This window comes from Dromiciops gliroides, chromosome 4 (assembly GCF_019393635.1).
Source record: "Dromiciops gliroides isolate mDroGli1 chromosome 4, mDroGli1.pri, whole genome shotgun sequence".
NCBI lineage: Eukaryota > Metazoa > Chordata > Mammalia > Microbiotheria > Microbiotheriidae > Dromiciops > Dromiciops gliroides.
This window is the reverse complement of record NC_057864.1, coordinates 254163647-254182880: the sequence shown is the minus strand read 5'-3', so window position 1 is coordinate 254182880 and position 19234 is coordinate 254163647. Positions and strand designations below refer to the sequence as shown.

The window sequence follows — 19234 nt, the reverse complement described above, 5'->3', positions numbered from 1 at the left end:
CTTTCTCCTGGTCAGGCTAATCCTTCATTAACATGTGTCCTTAATCCCGTTCCCTCTTCTTTTCTCCAACAGATTGCAACTCCAATCATTCCCTCTCCTATTAATCTTCAACCTTCTACCTACCTATTCCTTCCTTATTGCCTTCAAATATGCCCATTTTCCCTATCCTTAAAAAAACTTTTACTGGACCCTACCATTCTTTCAGGCAGTTTTCATCCTCTATCTCTCCTCCCTTTCTCAACCAAACTCCTAGTAAAAACAAAACCGTATATTCCTTTGGGGGGGGGGGGCAATGAGGGTTAAGTGACTTGCCCAAGGTCACACAGCTAGTAAGTGTCAAGTGTCTGATGTATATTCCTTTCTTCAACTTCCTTTCTTCTCACTCCTCAACATCCTGAAATCTGACTTCTGACCTCATCATTCAACTGAAACTAATTTCTTGTCAACCAGATCAGAACTGGACTCTAACTTGTAAATGACCAGAGCCAAGAGCAGAGCATGTCAACAATAGGAAAGTCAGGAATTGAATTAAGTTTTATTTTCAAAGGAAGAAAAGGCTTGCAAGCAAGGAGGAACTATGTGGTAGGGCCCCACCCCTAGTGTGTGTGTGTGTGTGTGTGTGTGTGTGTGTTGGGGGGCAAGGCAGTGTGGGGAGATCTCAATTTTTTTTTTTGTGAGGCAATTGGGGTTAAGTGACTTGCCCAGGTTCACACAGCTAGTAAGTGTCAAGTGTCTGAGGTCGGATTTGAACTCAGGTCCTCCTGACTCCAGGGCCTGTGCTCTATCCACTGCACCACCTAGCTGCCCTCAATTCTTATACTAGTAGCTGCCCAGTGAGCTGTAGCCCTGAAAATGAGGGAGCAGAATTATGAGACAAGTTTGATTCATTGAAGGATGTTCCGATTTTGTCCAGTGCTTGTCTTTGATCAGAGAACACCTGTTGGATTGTGTGACTAGCCTAGAGGGCAAGATCATCCAGAGGGTGATTGCAAAGGATTATTGTCCTGCCAAGCTCAGGGCACAACTTGCTTGCTGGGCCTTAGCTCTGGAAAACAAGGGGTCTACGTTTTATTTTGTCATTCTCCAAAGTTAGTATTGTTTTGTTGGACCTAATGATGTTTTCTTAGTCCTCATCTTTCTCAACCTATTCCCTTTTTTTTTTAAAACATTTTGGACTACCCCTCCCTTTCTTGCTGGATTGGTTCCTCTGTGTTCTCAATATACTTTACTTTTCTCTCCTGATTCTTCTCCTACCTTCCTTACAATGCCTTGGCAATCTCCTCTGTTGGTTCATAATCCACAGCATGCCCTCTGGCGACATTTCTAAAGGCTGTGTTGAGCCTTCTTTTCTTCTTGCTTGATTTTACATTCTCTTTCTTTTGATCTACATTTTCCATTAACTTCATCAGTGAAATCATCCCTATCGATGCAGATGACTCACAGATCTCTAAATTCAGCCTTTGTCTCTTCAGTCCCACATCACCATAGTTAGAAAAGTCCTGGAGACCTCTCACACTCAACATGTTTGAAATTGCACTCATTATCTTCTCCCCCTCCCAAACTTCCCTATAAAAGTAGGGAAAGCACCACCTTTCTTCTGGGTTCCTGAATTTGGAGCCTTCGCATTTATGCTCAACTACTCATTCTTCCTCACCCCATGTATCCAATTTGTGGCCAAATCCTCCCATCTCAAGTTGTTCTCAGTTGTGTCTGACTCTTTGCTCTTGGCAGAAATACTGCAGTGGTTTGCCATTCCTTTTCCAGCTCATTTTATAGATTAGGAAACTGAGGCAAACAGGAAGAAGTGACTTGCTCAGGGTCACACGGCTAGGAAGTGTCTGAGTCTGGATTTGAACTCAAGAAGATGAGTCTTCCTGACTTCAGGCCCAGTGCTCTATCCACTGTACCACCTAGCTGCCCCAAACCTCCACAAATTCTCTTGTATCTGACCCCTTTTCACCATCTTGGTTTAGGTCCTAATTACCTTTCACCTAGATTGTTCCAATAGCCTCCTAATTGGTCTACTTGACTTGTGTTTTTCACTTTTTCCCAATCCAGTCCATCCTCCATATTGTTGCAATATGATTTTCTTTAAACACAGGCTTAAAAAGTAGTGTCTGCTACTCAATAAACTACAGGTGTCCCCACAGCCTCTAGGAACAAATAGAAATTGCTTGAACTTTTAAAGCCCTTCAAAACCTCCCCCACTGAACTTTCCAGTTTTATTGTACATTCCTCCTTTTCCCACTCTACTGCCCAGCCAAACTATTTCTCATACATCATTCATCTCATTTGTCTTGTCTTTGCACCTGCTGTCCCTCACTCATGTTAGGCATTCTTTCCTCACCTCTGCCTCCTCAAAGATCCTTCTTCTTTTAAGGCATAGCTCAAGCACTCCTTCTACAAGAAGCCATCCCTGAACCCTTCCTGCCCATAGCTGCTAGTACCCTTCTTCTGAAACTACCTTGATCCTAGTTATTTTGTATTTATTCTCTTTATTTTTATGCATGTACTTCTTGTCTCCATTTTTACACTGTTAAAAGATTGTTTCATTCTTTGCATTCCCAGTGTCTGAAAGATATTAGACTCAACTTCTTGGTTTGTTGGTTCTCGATATAATTTTAAACTTACCACTTTTAAAAATTTTACATTTTATTATTTAAGCACATATGAAAGTCAGTGTCTTGGGGTGGCAAAAAGGATGCCCCTTGTTAAAGGCCAGACAGTCTAGGGGTTTGGAGGAGATGGGGCTTGAGGCCAGAAAGAACTGGGTCAGGTTGTAGAAAGGAGAAGCTGCTGCTCAGAGATTCACATATAGTATTGTGACACAGTTACACAGAACAGCATGCTGAGAGATGAGCCCACCCAGGGACAGCTTAGCTCAGACACACAAAAGGACCCTTGTAGCTACTCCCAGAGCCATAACTTCATAGAACCACTTAGCTTCATAGGAACACAGAAAGCTAAATCCCCAGGGACCACTAGAGAGACCTACCTAGCCTCCCAAAGACCCTAGCAAATGGAAAAAGAAAAAACAGCCATACCCAGAGACAGACTCTTATGGACACGCACCCACAGACAAGCCCTCAAAACTTCCCTGAGGAAACCTGGCCTTCTCAGCCTTCAGATAGCAACAGTAAGGAGGGCAATGAATAGTGGCCTTTTCACATGTCTGCTTTCTACCATACCTTCCCCCCAGCTCTATCCTACCTTCCAAAGACAAGCCAGAGAAGGGATCATTCGATACAGCCAACACCTTCGCACTACCCAAGCCAGAATACTAAAGTATAAGAAGGGGCAGGGACTTTCAAAAAGGTACTCAAAGGCCATTCTCCAAAGTAGGTCTGTGGAGGTCCCCTGGGGGGCTGTGTGGGGGATGGTTGAGTACTTTGGAGGGTGGTAATAGATAAGATCAGTTCTCCTTTGTTAGAGTTGTCAAGGCTGTCATAGGTTGAGGGCTTTGACACTGTAGGATGTCAGTCCTACCCTACCAACTGCTGGAATCTAGAAGGCACCCAGGGCCTGTAGGCCTTCTTCAAATATGTGCTGTCAGGGGGCAGCTAGGTGGCACAATGGATAAAGCACTGGCCCTGGATTCAGGAGTACTTGAGTTCAAATCCGATCTCAGACACTTACTAGCTGTGTGACCCTGGGCAAGTCACTTAACCCCCATTGCCCTGCAACCCCCCCCCAAAACAAAACAAAACAAAAACATAAACAAAAAAACTATTTGCTGTTAGCCATCCAGGACCTGGAACACCTGTCAGTAGAGGATAGATACCAGGCATCCTGATCCAGACAGAGGCACCATATAAGCCATCTGGGTTGAAGCAGGATAGACAAACAAGGGCCCAGATGTCACCTGCCTGGAGGGCAGAAGATCCCAACAAATTCAGCAGCAAATAGAAATTGGCCTGGTCATGGCCAGCAGTCTTCCAGGATAGCCTCTCTTGCGCTGCAGTTACTAGATGGTGGCCAGCCACCAGGGTAGATAGAGAAGGCCAGGCTGGGTGTCATGGCCCACTGCAGGAGGGCCCCCAGGCTGTATCATAATGGGGCAGGTAGCACCCAGCAGGAAACCCAGCCCACTCCATCTGTCGAAGATCAGCTCTGAGCAGGCCAGCAGCTGCTCTGATTCACAGCTTTTCTGGAACTCAAACTCCTGAGCCACACCTGCTTACATCACCATCTGGGCAGGCACGCCCAGGGGCTCATGACACAGTTGTGCTAAGACTGGAGAGTCCAGGACAGTGCCAGGCCGTGCTGCAGGAAGTGTGATCATCTGATTAGATGGAACAGATGGCACTGTCCCTACTCTGAATCAATGAAGCCAAGGCCAACATCACATGCATGGTGGCACACAGTGGCTCCTCGTAGTGGAGATAGGCTTTCCAGCCTTATTCAGCATGAACATAACTACTTGAACCCTCTTTGAACTGTCAATTCAAGCTAACTCCTGGCTTTTGGGGTCACTAATGGTTCCCTGTCATTAATAACCCTGAAAGATCCCACTGAGTCACTATGGGCTCTCAGGGCTAGAGCAGAACCAACAGACTCCTCCAGTCCCCATTTTCATGTCCTGTTGGGCTTTGAGGCCACTTCCTAAGAAAAAAAAATGCCACTTTTCTATGGAAGCTGCAGAGGAGGGCTGTTGTACCAGGGTAAGCTAACTCTTGTCCTGGGAAACACTGTAGCAGTTGTATGGCCAGTGGCTAAAGGAAGCCTTTAGCAATGAAAGAATGGTCCTCCATAGATGGTGAATCTGGAGTGTTTGTCTTTTTTCCCTTTCTTATTCTGGAACTTTAACCACTCAGTGGCCAGATCTCCTATGTTGTTCAGTTGCTTTTGGTCATGTCCAACTTTTCATGCCCTCATTTGGGGTTTTCTTGGCAAAGATGGTTTGCCATTTCCTTCTCTAGCTCATTTTACAGATGAAGAGACCAGCAAACTGGGTTAAGCGACTTGCTCAGGGTTACACAGCTACCCAGTCTCTGAGACCAAATTTGAACTCAGGATGAACTCATGGGTTCATAGATTAAAGCTGGAACGTACCTTCAGATCATCTTGTCCAAACTCATTTCAGAGTTGTGGAAAACTGAGCCTCAGATTATGACTTTCCAAACAGCACACAAGTAGTGACAGATCCAGGATTTAAATCTAGGTCCTGATTCCAAATCCAGCATTTTATCAACTGTACCATTCTACTTCCCCTTAGGAAGAGAACAATTATTGAGCACCAATTCTGTGCCAGGGACCATGCTGTTTTACAAATATTATTTCATTTGATTGATCCCCAGAAAAACCTTGGGTCATGGGTAGTACTGTTATTCCAATTTTACAGTTGAGGAAACTGAAGCAGAGTTAAGTTACTTACCCAAGGTCACACAAATAGCGTCTAGAGGTCCAAATGAAAGTATTCTATCCACTGTACCACCTAGCTGGCCCTTAGAATATTTAAATAAAACCTTCCAACTGAATAAAAATCCAAGTTCTATATTATCCCCTAGAAAGGCAAATTTACTACTTCTATGATAAGAGTGCAAGGAAAACCCTACATCTTACAAAATTGATTACTGCCATCTCAGACAACTATAACAACACAGTGATGCTGAAAAAGAACATATCATACAAACTAGATTTATGAACACAAAACAGAAGTAGTCAAAAGAATAAAGGTGCTTCCCTAAAACGCAAACTTTTATTTTAATATTTTTATAAATTTCTTTTAAAAAATAACAATGGGAAATTCCTCTGAATTACAATGTCACCAATGATCACCTGTACTCCCCTCTCCCCTGGGGGAAAAACCTTCATATAGCTTAAGGTCACAAATGAAAGCCAAGACATTATTAACAGGCACCCACAACCCAGAAAACGTTCCCCTGGTCCAGCGGTATAGACATGGACATGTTATGTGTAACAATGCACTTAAAAATATAATATATATTTATATATACATACACACAATTATCCTGCAAAAAAAAAGTACTCAAATGAAATTTAACACTATACATTATGCCAATTATTCATTCATCCAGTCACCCACTTTTTCAATTGTAAGGTCATTAGAACAGTCATACCTACAAACAAGGAAAGGATTTCCTAGGAGCAAATAAACAAAAAAAGATTTCCCAAACCCCAAACTTTCCTTGCAAAGTCATGGTGTTTCAAGATAACAAAAAAAGGGACCTGATACTCTTAAATGCCAAAGTCAAACTGAAAACTGAAGCATTTTCCTCCCTTCTCCAAGCCCCCAAATAACAAAAAACCCTAAAAGAACCTAAAAGATGTAAAATTGAGTAACAGAACATTTGCAGGGTTGTTACTATGTACAAGTTTACAAACATAAATAAATACAGTTTAAAAAATGTTTTTCTTAATGAGCTTGAGCTTTAGAGATCAGATTTGAGGGGCTTCCTTCTTTTAATACTGGATCCTAAAGATAAACCAGGAATCTAAACCCCTTCTGTTTTATCTTATCATCATACAAACTTTGTTCTTAGCAAGTAAGACTGAGCCTCTGAAACTACAGAATAACAAATCAGTTCCCAAGGGAGTATCTGAAAGGGACATCTGGAAGCCACACTGGGTACATGGATTCCAGAACCTGTTAGTCCTGGAATGAGGGAGATGTACCCATCTATATCTCTGCCACTGTCCCCATAACAGCCCTTATTTTTGGATTCATTTTCTTCTAAAGATTTTATTTTCCCTTCCCTTTTTCATGCAACATTTTTACAGGGAAGACAAAAATGAAAATGCATCCCCTCCCCCTTATTTAGACTTAGCTCCAGTTTTTCAGTATAAGTACTGAATATTTTAAACCACTTTTGTTCAATAGACAGCAATTCTTCTAAAACAATCGCCATAATTCTCTGAACCACAGGAGCCAAGAGATGGAAGCTTGATTTCTGATGGGCACTAAGAAATGGTAACCCTGCTCCGTTCCTAATGTTTCGACGGCTCCAGAATTGATTTCCAGTTTGGTCCCACAGTCAAGATACAATGTGAAAGCCTTTCTGTACAAGACCCCTAAACCACAGCATAAGGGTTACATCTTAAGTGGGGAAAGCAAGTGGAAATAGGTGTCCATACACCAGCTGCCAAGGGGATTTAAAAAACACAAACTGCTGTAGCAACAGAATTTCATTACTGGCTCCAATAAGTAACACGGAATAACCATGGCACCTGGGTAAAATAAAGCAATGGTTTTTGTAAATCTCAGACTAAAGACAGTAAGTGCATTTCTATTCCCTTGCTAGGTTAGGTCTTAGGATGAATCTGTTCCTCACTCTTCACTTTCTAAGGATCTCCAGGTCTCCACTGAGTCATGTTACAACACACACACACACACACACACACACACACACACAGACAACACATTATTCAAAATAACAAATCATTGCATTCTCCCTTCTATTCCTGAAGTGCTGTCAAAGGAGGACAGTTTTATAGAAAGTCTGTGATCAGCAACCTGCACTTTTTGTCTCTTGCCATTTTACTGACTGCAAATGTTCTCAGCACTTGAACACAAAAAAAAGGATTTAAATTGTTTTGTTTTCTGCTCCAGGGATGGCAACTTCTAGGACTGGCCATCCCTAGAACCTTTGGGGGGAGGGGGGAAAGAAAATCTGTGATCCAGCTGATCTCAATATAATCAGTTACATTTTCAGTGGAAAGGCAGGTAAGACTGAGAAGAGAAGCATTTTAAAATGCTAGGGAGTCTTTGATTCTTTTACTCCAGAGGTGTATTTCCCACCATGGCATTAAATCAAACAGATGGATTCAGGTTCTTGCTGTAGTTATAGGCCGATTGAACCTTATTCTTAGGGAACAGTATGTTCTTTACACATAGAAATTTCCTCTGCCTGAAAGTCATCTCCGCATGCAACATGTCCATTCTGTTGGTCACACATAAAATCTCAAACTTCGTGGATGGGTGAGACTAAGCAAACTCCAAGTGGAAGAAGTAGGCTGTGGTTTCCTGGATTGCAGTCTTGCTAAATTATCAAACAGCATCTCTCCCTTGGGATGGCCCTGCTTCACCAGCTGAATTAAGTGCCACTTGTCGTACTGTCTCGTTGGCTTTTTGTCTCTTGTACCATCCAAATACATGAAATACTAATGTCATTAATAGTCTGAAGTCCTGACTGAGAGGAGTGGGACAGAGTCCTTGGAATTTCAATTCGCCAGAGATCACTGTAATTATAATACCAAACCACTTATTAAAAATTAAGTGGTTTCTGTTTTGTAGAAAAGGGCAGAATGTGATCATGAGTGTCCCACTGGAAGGTCTGCTCAATTTCCTGGGATAATGGGACACAGTGGAGAGGAACCTGGATCAGCTCGCTCTCTCTGCTTTTGGTTAGGATACTCGAATCATTTGTGCCATTGCTTCTTCATCTGCTTGATTTGGATCCTGTAGACAGACAAACAATAAAAACCATCATTTTTCTCCCTCCAGTTAAATACTCCTGATTTTCACAACCAGTCTTCATAGAAAAAAATCAGCTATATCAAAAACAAAATACAGCATACAAAGTTTATGCAGTTTTCTAAGTATAAAGAACAGATAGGGGGCAGCTAGGTGGCGCAATGGATAGGGCACCAGCCCTGGATTCAGGAGTACCTGAGTTCGGATCCGGCCTCAGACACCTGACACTTCCTGGCCATGTGACCCTGGGCAAGTCACTTAACCGCAAAAAAACAAAAAACAAAACAAAACAAAAAAACAACCGAAAGAACAGATAGCACTGCCTAAAAATTCCCTTTTTTAAGGGAAGAAGAGACGGGGCTAACACATTCCATTTTCAATATATAGGTTCTCATAAGTGCCAAATATGTCCCTAATAGGAATTACAAGAGAAATAAAAAACAGTCCTTGACTTATGTAGTTTGTGGAAGGAATATCTATGAGGGTCCCTGGCAGGTGGGTTGTTTGCTTTCCCTTAAAAGAGAATGAAACGGGTGTAAAGAATTGTTATTTGAGGTTTTTATGACCCCATCTTTTGGCTATAATTAAAAAAAAAAAACCCTCGGTGCGCACTGGTCTCTGGGGCTCCACAAACGGCATGGGTCTCCACCCACTGATTGTAGCCGTTGCCATAGTGCTGGCACCTCATGTCATCACCACTTGCCGACGCCTACATGGGCCTGGCAAAATTATGATTGGAAGCCCAGTGAGGGCAGTCACGTGACTGTCAGAGTGGCCAGCCAATTGGCTGGGGGCTGTGTGTGGTCAGCCTGGGGTCTGCTGAGAAGAAGGGAGGTTTTTTGCCATTCTAGCTTGAAGCTGGAAGGTGACAGGACGCTGCTGTGTGTTCTCAGCTGATTCCTGGGTGGTGTTGTTCAGGTTGTATAATTTCCCTTTCCCTTGATCCTACTGATCCTGTTTGTGTTTTTTAAGTTTGTTCTTGTTAAACAAATCCTGCTCTGTTTTGAGAGAGGCTGTCTGTCTCCTTCCTTGCCCCAATATTGTGGCGAGCCACTTAGCTAACGCTCCCCAATTAAAAACTGGTCCCCACGTAGGGCAGCTGGGTGGCGCAGTGGATAAAGCACTAGCCCTGGATTCAGGAGGATCTAAGTTCAAATCCAGCCTCAGACACTTGACACTTACTAGCTGTGTGACCCTGTGCAAGTCACTTAATCCTCATTGCCCAGAGAGAGAGAGAGAGAGAGAGAGAGAAAATGAAAGCATCTTCAAGACTTAATTGGTTCAGAAGACTATGGCTTCCACTACTGATATAATTTTCTCTTCACCTAAGTACAAAAAGCCAGCAACATGAGGAATCTGGAGCTCCTCAGTTTGACATGCTTTTGACCAAGAGTGCCATCGTAGCAAATTTGGGGGCAAGGGAGCTATTCTATCTTTGCTAAATATCCTCCACATGCCACTGCTCAGTAAAACTCCTTTTGTTAAATGTCATCTGTAACTTTACTTTGGCAGTTGGCAGGACTTAATCAGTGTGACCTCTCATTTGAAAGGGACATGCACAGAAGTTGATGGCTAACGTGGGGGTAGGGGGAGCTTCACTCAACTGTATCAAGGTTGTATCCTTGCTGAAAATCCTCTCCATGCTATTAAGTAAGCTTCCTTTTGTTAAGTATTAGATGATCTATGAGTGTCTCATTTCCTTCCAATCCACCAGACTGGACCGAGTCAGGCCTGGCTCACAAAAGACAGCTACAATCTACTTAGAGATGAAAATAACAATGATTTTTAAATATATTCTTTTTAAAATGATCAATCCGACAATCAACAAACATGAGCATTTCCATATACAAAAAAAGAAAATTGTATATGGAACTGTGTAACTCTATTATATAACCTTGTTTTAAGTATATCATATGTTAACACTGTAGTACCAACACTGACTTGCTTCCTCTGCTCTCTTCTGTGTATTAAAAAACAAAAAACAGGGGGCAGCTAGGTGGTGCAGTGGATAAAGCACCAGATAAAGCACGGGCCCTGGATTCAGGAAAACCTGAGTTCAAATCCAGCCTCAGACACTTGACACTTACTAGGTGTGACCTTGGGCAAGTCACTTAACCCTCATTGCCCAACAACAACAACAACAACAACAACAAAACAAAACAAACAAAAAACCCTTTCTTTTCTATCTTTTCTTTTCTTAGCCTAAGTCTCATAACCCTTCCTCACAACCCCATAAAAAATTAAAGCCTTCTCTGGTAACCTATAAGTATAGTTGAGCAAAGAAATGCAGACACATTTGCTAAGCCCCCAAATGAATGACTCATAATGCACCAGGAGGCTATCATCTTTGCCAAGAGGTAGGAAGGACTGATTCATCGTCTGACTTCTGGAGTCCTGATTAGTCATTGCATTGATCATAGTTCTTAAATCTTTCAGAGTTATTTTCCTTTTTAATGCCATAGCCATCTTATACATTGTTCTCTTGGTTCTACTCACTTCTCCCTGCATCAGTTCAAATAAGACCTTCTTCCCAGGTTTCTCTGACTCTATTCCTATTGTCATTTCTTATAGTGCAATAATATTCTAATAAATTCACCTTCCAAAATTGGTCCATTCATTTCATAATTGAGGAGCACCCACTAGGTTTCTAATTCTTTGCCACAACAATAATATTGCTATAAATATTTTATTTTCCTAATGTTTGTTACCTCCTTGAGGTATACTCTTATTATTGGTATTGCCAAGTTATAAGGCATACAGTTTAGCAACATTTTAGGTATAGATCCAAATCACTTTTTATAATGATTGATCAGTTCATAGCTCTACCACCAATGAACTGGTGTGTCTGTGCTCCCATAGCACTTCCAACAATTGTCATTTTCTACTTTTATCATATTTGCCAATCTAATACGAGATGGAACCCCAGAATTGTTTCAAAATGCATTTCTATTATTATTAGAGATTTGGAGTATTAGTTCTGGTTCTAGTGTATTTCACCAGGCCATAGCCCCTTAGTCTTAGACAGGGAAGATATAACCTCCAGCATCCTTGGGAGAGTCAAGGGCTAGTAAGATGGCAGCCCTAGAAGGGTTGCAGAGGCCTTGCCTGAGACAGCACTGTCCCCAGAAAAGTATATTTGATCCTTTTTTTTTTTTTGGGGGGGGGGGGGGGATGTCAGGGCAATGAGGGTTAAGTGACTTGCCCAGGGTCACACAGCTAGTAAAGGGTCAGGTGTCTGAGGCTGGATTTGAATTCAGGTCCTCCTGAATCCAAGGCCGGTGCTTTATCCACTGCACCACCTAACTTCCCCTCCCAGAAGAGTATATATAGCTGGCAGCATTCCTGGGAAGACCTAACCAGTTCCAGTGTGTCATGAGCACTGCGTGAAAGCACAGTCTCAAAGTTTGATCCATCTCTTGAAAAAGCCTTTATTATATAATTTTTACTGCACTCTACTATAGCCCTGGCATACCCCAGTATTAAATCCAAGATAATTCTAGGTCACTTTTATGTTCACTAGATTGCTGATGTAACCTAATCTCTTGCTGGGTTTCTAGGGACTCTCCTCATCCTATTTTCCTGCTATTTTGAGAAGACAAGCCCAGGATAATCAGGTTTCAGATTGATTCCCCAAACTTGGGCAATGATGGATCCTGTACCTACAGGCTTGAGATTTTGACCAGCTGTAGTATCTCTTTTTTAGGTGGGTGAGGCAATTGGGGTTAAGTGACTTGCCCAGGGTCACACTGCTAGTAAGTGTCAAGTGTCTGAGACCAGATTTGAACTTAGGTCCTCTTGATTCCAGGGCCCATGCTCTATCCACTGCATCATCTAGGTGTCCCCCTAAGGCTTGTTTACAGAAATTCAGACTGGCTTCCACTCTCCATAACTCCCAGAAGTTCCTTTTTTAACTACAGGCTGGCTGGAACAGCTTTCTACAGTTACTGATCGATCACTGCTTAATCTGGCACCCTTTGAGTTATATTTGCTGGGGAGTATGTGAGAGAGCTGGGCTACTCTACAACCTTTTACAGACCCAGGCAAATTGATAAATAATACCTGCCCCAGTTCAGGACAAAAATAATAATAGCTAATAATTGTAAAGTGTTTAACAATTACAAAGCATTTTACATATATCATCTTATTTAATACTGGTGATAACCCTGGGAGATACTCCTTACTGATATTAGGCTCGTTTTGTACAATACAAAATGATCAAGACAGCAATAAACATATAATCAAATAAGAAGTATGGTACAGAAGAGTGCAATAATCATCATGACCTAATCTAACCCCTTTATTTTACAGAGAAGGAAATGTGAGGCACAGAAAGGGGTAATCGACAGACTTCACTAAATTAAAAAACAGCTACCTGGAGGTAGTCAAAGCTAAAAATGAAACCACCTGATTTCTAGTACAGTGTTCTTTCCACATAATACTGAACCTGACTAACAGTTGAAGTTGTGAGCACAACCTTGTGAGGAGCCTTTGGAAACGGGTAGCAATTCCTCTCAAAATCTTCACTCCATGAGATTCTAAGGCCAGGCTTGGAAGGTGAGGACTTATTCAGGAGAATGAGAATTTAGCTGGACTAATAACAACATGTGGTGATCAACTATTATGGTCAGACACAGAACTGGGGGAGGTGGAAATCAAAGTACTTGGGGAAATCATCATGCTGGAGATAAAACTTGGGTATGTGAAGAGGAGGAGGGCACAAGGCATTCCAGAATGGAGAAGCAGCAAAAGCCACAGCAAAAAAGCAGGATTTGTAACTTGTACAGAGGCAGTGAAGTGTGAAACCTGATTGAAATTGATCTTCTTGAGAGAAGGGATCATTACATTTTTTATCTTTTAGCACCTGGCACATAGAAATAGGTGCAGTTGTCACCCGCATTTTGCAGATGAAGAAAACTGAGGCAAACAGGTTAAATGACTTGTCCAGGGTCACTCAACTAGCAAGTGAGGTCATATTTGAATTCATGTCCTCCTGACTCCAGACCTAGTACTCTATTCGCTGTATCACCTTTATTGTTCTTCAGTCATTTTTCAGTCATGTCTGACTCTTCATGACCCCATTTGGGGTTTTCTTGGGTCCAACTCTTTTTAGCAGCCTACCTCTCGAGCCTTTTTATATGCAATTCCCCTCCACATGCTCTGCAGTCAAGCTAAACTAGTCTTCTATTCCTCCCCTTCAAGCCTCCACTTCTGTGCCCTGGCATTGGCTGTACCCCTCAGTAGAATGCATTCCCTCCTCACAGCCAACTCTCAGAATATTACTAAGTTTCCTTCAAAGCTCAGTGCAAATGCCATCTTCTGTAAGAAGTCTTTACCAGGGCGGCTAGGGGGCGCAGTGGATAAAGCACCAGCCCTGGATTCAGGAGTACCTGAGTTCAAATCCGGCCTCAGACACTTGACACTTACTAGCTGTGCGACCCTGGGCAAGTCACTTAACCCTCACTACCCCACCAAAAAAAAAAAAAAAGAAGTCTTTACCAACTCCCCCAAGATGTTTGGTGCCTTCCTTCAAAATATTATTTTTTTATTTACTTTGCAAATACATATGTGTAGGTCTTGAGTTAAAATCCCACTTTCTGCAAGAAACCTTTCTTGCTCCGTATCCCTTTATACTAATACCCTCCCTCTCAGTTTACCTCTAATTTGCCCTATACAATCTTGAATATACATAGTAGCTCACATACTGTCTCCCCAGTTAGAATGTGAGTTTCTTGAGGGCAGGGACTATTTCTGCCCTTTTTGAGGGGGTATTCCCAGGGCACTGCCAGGCACAGAATAAGCACTTAATAACTGTTGACCACTGACTGACTACATGTTTTCTCCTCCAATAAAGGCTGGGGGTAGGGACAGTTTTATTTTTCCCTCTTTAGCACCTAGCACAGGGCCGGGCACATAGCAGGTGCTTAATTAATGCTTTTTGATTAATGGGTGGACCTACCTCACGGGGTTGTTATGAGGGTTAAATGAGATAATGTATGTGTAAAGTGTGTTATAACTCCTAAAATGTTAGATGTATGTCAGTAGTTGTTCTTATTACTATTATCATTACCTGCATGTGAGGACTATCCTTTTCCTTTGGAGAGAAAAAGCGACCACCTTCTCCACGCTTCCTTGCCATGGCGTGACGATGCCTAGACTCATGTAAATATTTCTGCAATGATAAAGAGAGATCCTTCTATTTAGCTATTAACTTAACAGAGACCTCAACTATTTAAGTATAATCTTTCCCCTCAAAAGAGCTTGAGCATATATAGTTTCAATTCAATGAACCTTTTTAAGTATCCTATAATACATGCAAGGCACTATGTTTGGCAATGTAAAAGAGATAAATAATTTTAATTCGGTGGGAAGAGCAGAGAATGATTGGGAGGAAAATCTGACAAGTCGCTGAGTACAGTAAACAAATAAAACTTGTCTGAAATAAAAATCTGGTTCTAACTATATGATCCCAAACATCCAAGACCTACTCATATCCAAAATAACCTTCCTGCCTCCCTTCTTATCATCCACATAAACATGGAAGATGATGCTCATACCAAATTGGGTCTCTTGACTACTTATTAGCAATAATTAATTAATAATTAACCAAAGAAGACACAAAAAAGTACTATACATAAATTTCCAGAAAAGTCAGAGGGGAAACAGATTGACAACAACAACAAAAAGACCTAAATGTTCTTCTTCTATACTGTCTGCAATTATATACTGACCCTCCTTTCCTTGGGGATTTTCCCTTCTGCCTCTAGTTTGGCCCGAGCCTGTCTCCTCTTAAGAATCCGGTGATACTGCTTAGCATTCACATAGAGGGGTTCCTCTTCAAGCATTTCTGCTCCAGGCAAGGGGATTCTCTGGATAGCAGGCACAGAACCAGCCCCTGGTACCATCTGAGTAAGAAAGAAGACAGAACTGATTAATTAGCAGCATAAAGGCCCTGATAAAGCAGAGTTGCTGGATCCCTGCTTAACCCCTTTTTTTTCTTCTGTGGCAAGAAACACAAAGATGGCTTTAAAATATCTCAAAACAAACCATGTCCACTGCTTGCTTCATTTGCTATGAAAACCTGCTGCCATCTAATGGCTATTATTGTAATTACTAACACCGGCAGTAATAGCAGTCAGGTATGTGTACGTACACACACACACACACACACACACACACACACACACACGTAGAATATACCAATCTCATTTTACTCAACATTTTTTTTCCTGATGCAACAAAACTAACCCTCGATAGAGGGCCTTGTTCTACTAAGTTTTTGGTGTCCTGGATAGCTGACTGTGGTCCATGAGACCCAGTCTACAAATCATTTGATTATTCGTATTCTGTCATGTTTGCAAAGCAACTATCCCAATAAAACTGCCCTCAAAACCTGAGGACTTTTCCATGTAGGAAGATTCTATATATTCTTTCCACTGCAAGCAGAACCTGCAAAACTCAAGTCTTCAGTTTGTTATGGGTTAACTTATTTATGTAGATTACTATAAACCCACAATCATTGTGGGATCCAATATTTCTTCCCTAATCTCTGAGGGCATCTCACAGTTAGTAACTATTGTATGCTGTTTAACTAAAATGTCCCTCCCTGATAAAATTTTATGTAAATCAAATAACTTAATATATTTTGCTGTTTTTAAGGGGCTTCCTTAGCAAAAATCTTCAATAACTCAAAAGATCCTTTGTTAAAACGATTAATCACTCTAAATTATTTACTAACATACAGATTCTCACCTACTAATAGAATGTAAGCTCCTTGCCAGCAGGGAATGTTTTGTTTTCATCTTTGTGTTCCCAGTGCTTGGCACAGAGCCATGCACATAGTAGGGGCTTAATAAATGCTTGGTGAATACCTGAAATGAAGGGCAGGGGGAAGGAGAAGGGCAGCATGAGTGGAGGCACAAAATGGGCTCCCCCACCCCCACCCCAACACACATATTTCTCTACTAGTGAAGGTTCCAATGGCACTTCAAAATCAAATCCTTAATTTAAAGGTATTATAGACCTTCATAAGTCATGTGTATAAAAACAAGTCTCATGCAGGTTTTCATAGGATCTTTGTAACAAAATAAAGACCAGAGTTGTGCTACACAGCTTTCGTAAATGAAATCAGCTCTAGAAGGTATAAATTGAGATCTTAAAGAATCACCAAAGACAAAAATCTATATTGTGTCACAGCATCATCTTAATATCAAGCTGCAAAGGACCTCAGAGAGCACCTTGTTCAAACTCCTCATTTTACAGATGAGGAAACAGGCCCAGGAAGGTTCGGTGACTTGCCCAAGATATACAGGTGGTATCAGATAGAGGGGACTGAATCTAGGTCCTGATTCCAGAACCAGCGTTCTTTCCATTTTAATTATTGTAATTATAAGACCAGACATTACCTTAGAAATGACATGGCCTAATTGCCCTCATTTTATATAAAAGAGGAAACAGAGTTTAAAAACCTGTAGAGAAGAGGAGGCAAAAGGATCAATTACTCACCATGACCATTCCTCCTGAATTGACCACATTCCCAGCAACTGGTAGTGTCACAGTAACAGTCCCCTGTCCACTGCTAGTTGTATTGGTATTGGCTCCTGTCTGGACAATCTGTGCTCCTGCCAGACTGGCTGCTGGAATGGTGATCATGCCGGAAACAGGGACTGTAACTTTAAGAAAATAAAACATTTATAAAGAGCACAAATAAAACAAGGGAAATTAGTCTCTCTTCTACTGAGCTCATACTCACTGACCCAGGGTAGCCATACAGCTAAAGAAGGAAAGAACACTGGCAGTTATCACTTCATCTTACCATCTTTCTGGTTCTAGGTAGAGTCCAAGAGGATCAGTGTGGGCCCCCAGTACTATGGAAACTGTACCCACCATACCTTCATGGCAACTGGAATGACTCAAAGTATTTACATGAACATTTCCCATATTTGAAGGCAGGACTTTTTGAAAAAAGGATTTGTATCGGTAGAACCCCTTCACAAGTTGGCCTCACCATAGTCATATGTATTTTTTTATGCAAGATCTCAGGATCAACGAGACAATATGTATATAAAGACCTTTTCAAACCTTTACATGCTGAACAAAAGTTAGCTATAATCATTAATAGAACTTATCCAAAGATAAAGGTTGATTCTATTTATTAACTTTAAAAGTTGCTCCCCTTAAACCACCAATAAAAGTAGCCCTTGTAACAAACTATATTTTTAAATGATTCTAGTAGCCAAATGATTCAGAAGCCAAAAAGGACCTAGAGATCAGAATATTCATATTAAATATTTTTAAATGATAGAATATTAGATCTGAAAAGGTTGTTAGAGGTTATCTAGTTGACTGCAGGAACCCTATCTCTACAACATTCTGGCCTTGTATGAACATTCAGTGCTGAGAAGCTCAATACTTCACAAAGCAGCCTATTCTACTTTTGGGTAGTTCGTGCTAATACAAATTCCTTTCTAGTGAGCTGAAATCTACTTTCCCTACAACTTCTACCTATTGGTCCCAATTCTGACCACTGAAATGACAAAGAGTAGTATCTCCCTCTTCCATGACAGTCCTACAAATATCTGAAGATAACGTATTTCTTCCCTAAAGACTTATTTTCTCCAGGCTAAATGTTCAGTTCACAATTCAGTTTAGCCATACTTCCTTAGATCCTTAAACTGTGGGTCACAACCCCATATGGGGTTGCATAACTGAATGTGGGGGTCGTGAAAAATTTGGCAACAGTAAAAGGTTAAGTATAGCTATTTTATATACCTGGGCTTGCATAAAAATTTCTTGGGCAAAAAAAGAGTGGAAAAAGTTTTAAAAGCCCTGCCTTAGACATTGAGAATTTCTATAATTCCTGGTTACTTTCTCTTTCTTTTTTTTTTTTTTTAGTGAGGCAATTGGGGTTAAGTGACTTGCCCAGGATCACACAGCTAGTAAGTGTCAAGTGTCTGAGGCCAGATTTGAACTCAAGGACACCTGACTCCAGGGCTGGTACTCTAACCACTGCGCCACCTAGCCACCCCTTGGTCACTTTCTTCTAGACTATTTGTCAATTCCACCCACTTCCCCTTATATTTAAGGGCCTAGAATTAGATGAGACTTCAGATGCATTCTGCCCTGTGCAATTTACAATAGGACTATTACCTTTCTGGACATAACACTTTTGTTTAATGCGGCCTAAAATTGCATTTGGTTTTTTAATACATCTAAAATCTAATAAAAATTTGTTGAATTGAAAGCTGTATTATACTACTGAGGGGGGTAGCTAGGTGGCACAGTGGATAAATCACCAGCCCTGGATTCAGGAGGACCTGAGTTCAAATCCAGCCTAAGACACTTGATACAACCCTGGGCAAGTCACTTAACCCTCATTGACCTGCCCCCCCCCCCCCCCAATTGCATTGAGCATATTATACTACTGAGGGCAGCTAGGCGGCACAGTGGAGAGAATACCAGTACTGGAGTCAAGAGGACCCGAGTTCAAATCCGGCTTCAGCCACTTACTAGCTGTATGATCCTGGGCAAGTCACTTAACTGTCTGCCTCAGTTTACTCATGCGTAAAATGAGATGGAGAAGGAAATGGCAAACCATTCCAGTGTCATGGAGTCAAACATGACTGATATGTACTATTAGCTTGCAATGAGACTAAATAATCAATAATAATGTGTTTTTATCCGTGTCCCCCCAACCCTATCTTTTTGTTTTAACCAGAACTGTGAATTCACTGTTAGAAGAAATTCTCTCTCCAATACAGTTCAGCACCTGTTCTGCAACTTATTATATTAAAGAGTTGCCTG

The 19234-nt window shown here is 41.4% G+C and overlaps 1 protein-coding gene across 6 annotated transcripts in view; it reads right to left on the bottom strand.

Moving 5' to 3' along the window:
• Positions 1-5719: 5719 nt before the first annotated feature.
• NFYA (nuclear transcription factor Y subunit alpha) overlaps positions 5720-19234 on the bottom strand; it is a 29295-nt gene continuing 15780 nt past the window's right edge. For all 6 annotated transcript variants that reach the window (XM_043962361.1, XM_043962364.1, XM_043962363.1 and 3 more), the window contains 4 exons: positions 16937-17103; positions 15163-15336; positions 14502-14603; positions 5720-8419 (listed from right to left, as the gene is read on the bottom strand). In XM_043962361.1, coding sequence (XP_043818296.1) covers positions 8366-8419; positions 14502-14603; positions 15163-15336; positions 16937-17103 — 497 coding nt within the window. In that variant the 3' untranslated portion in view covers positions 5720-8365. The remainder of the gene's footprint in view (positions 8420-14501; positions 14604-15162; positions 15337-16936; positions 17104-19234) is intronic.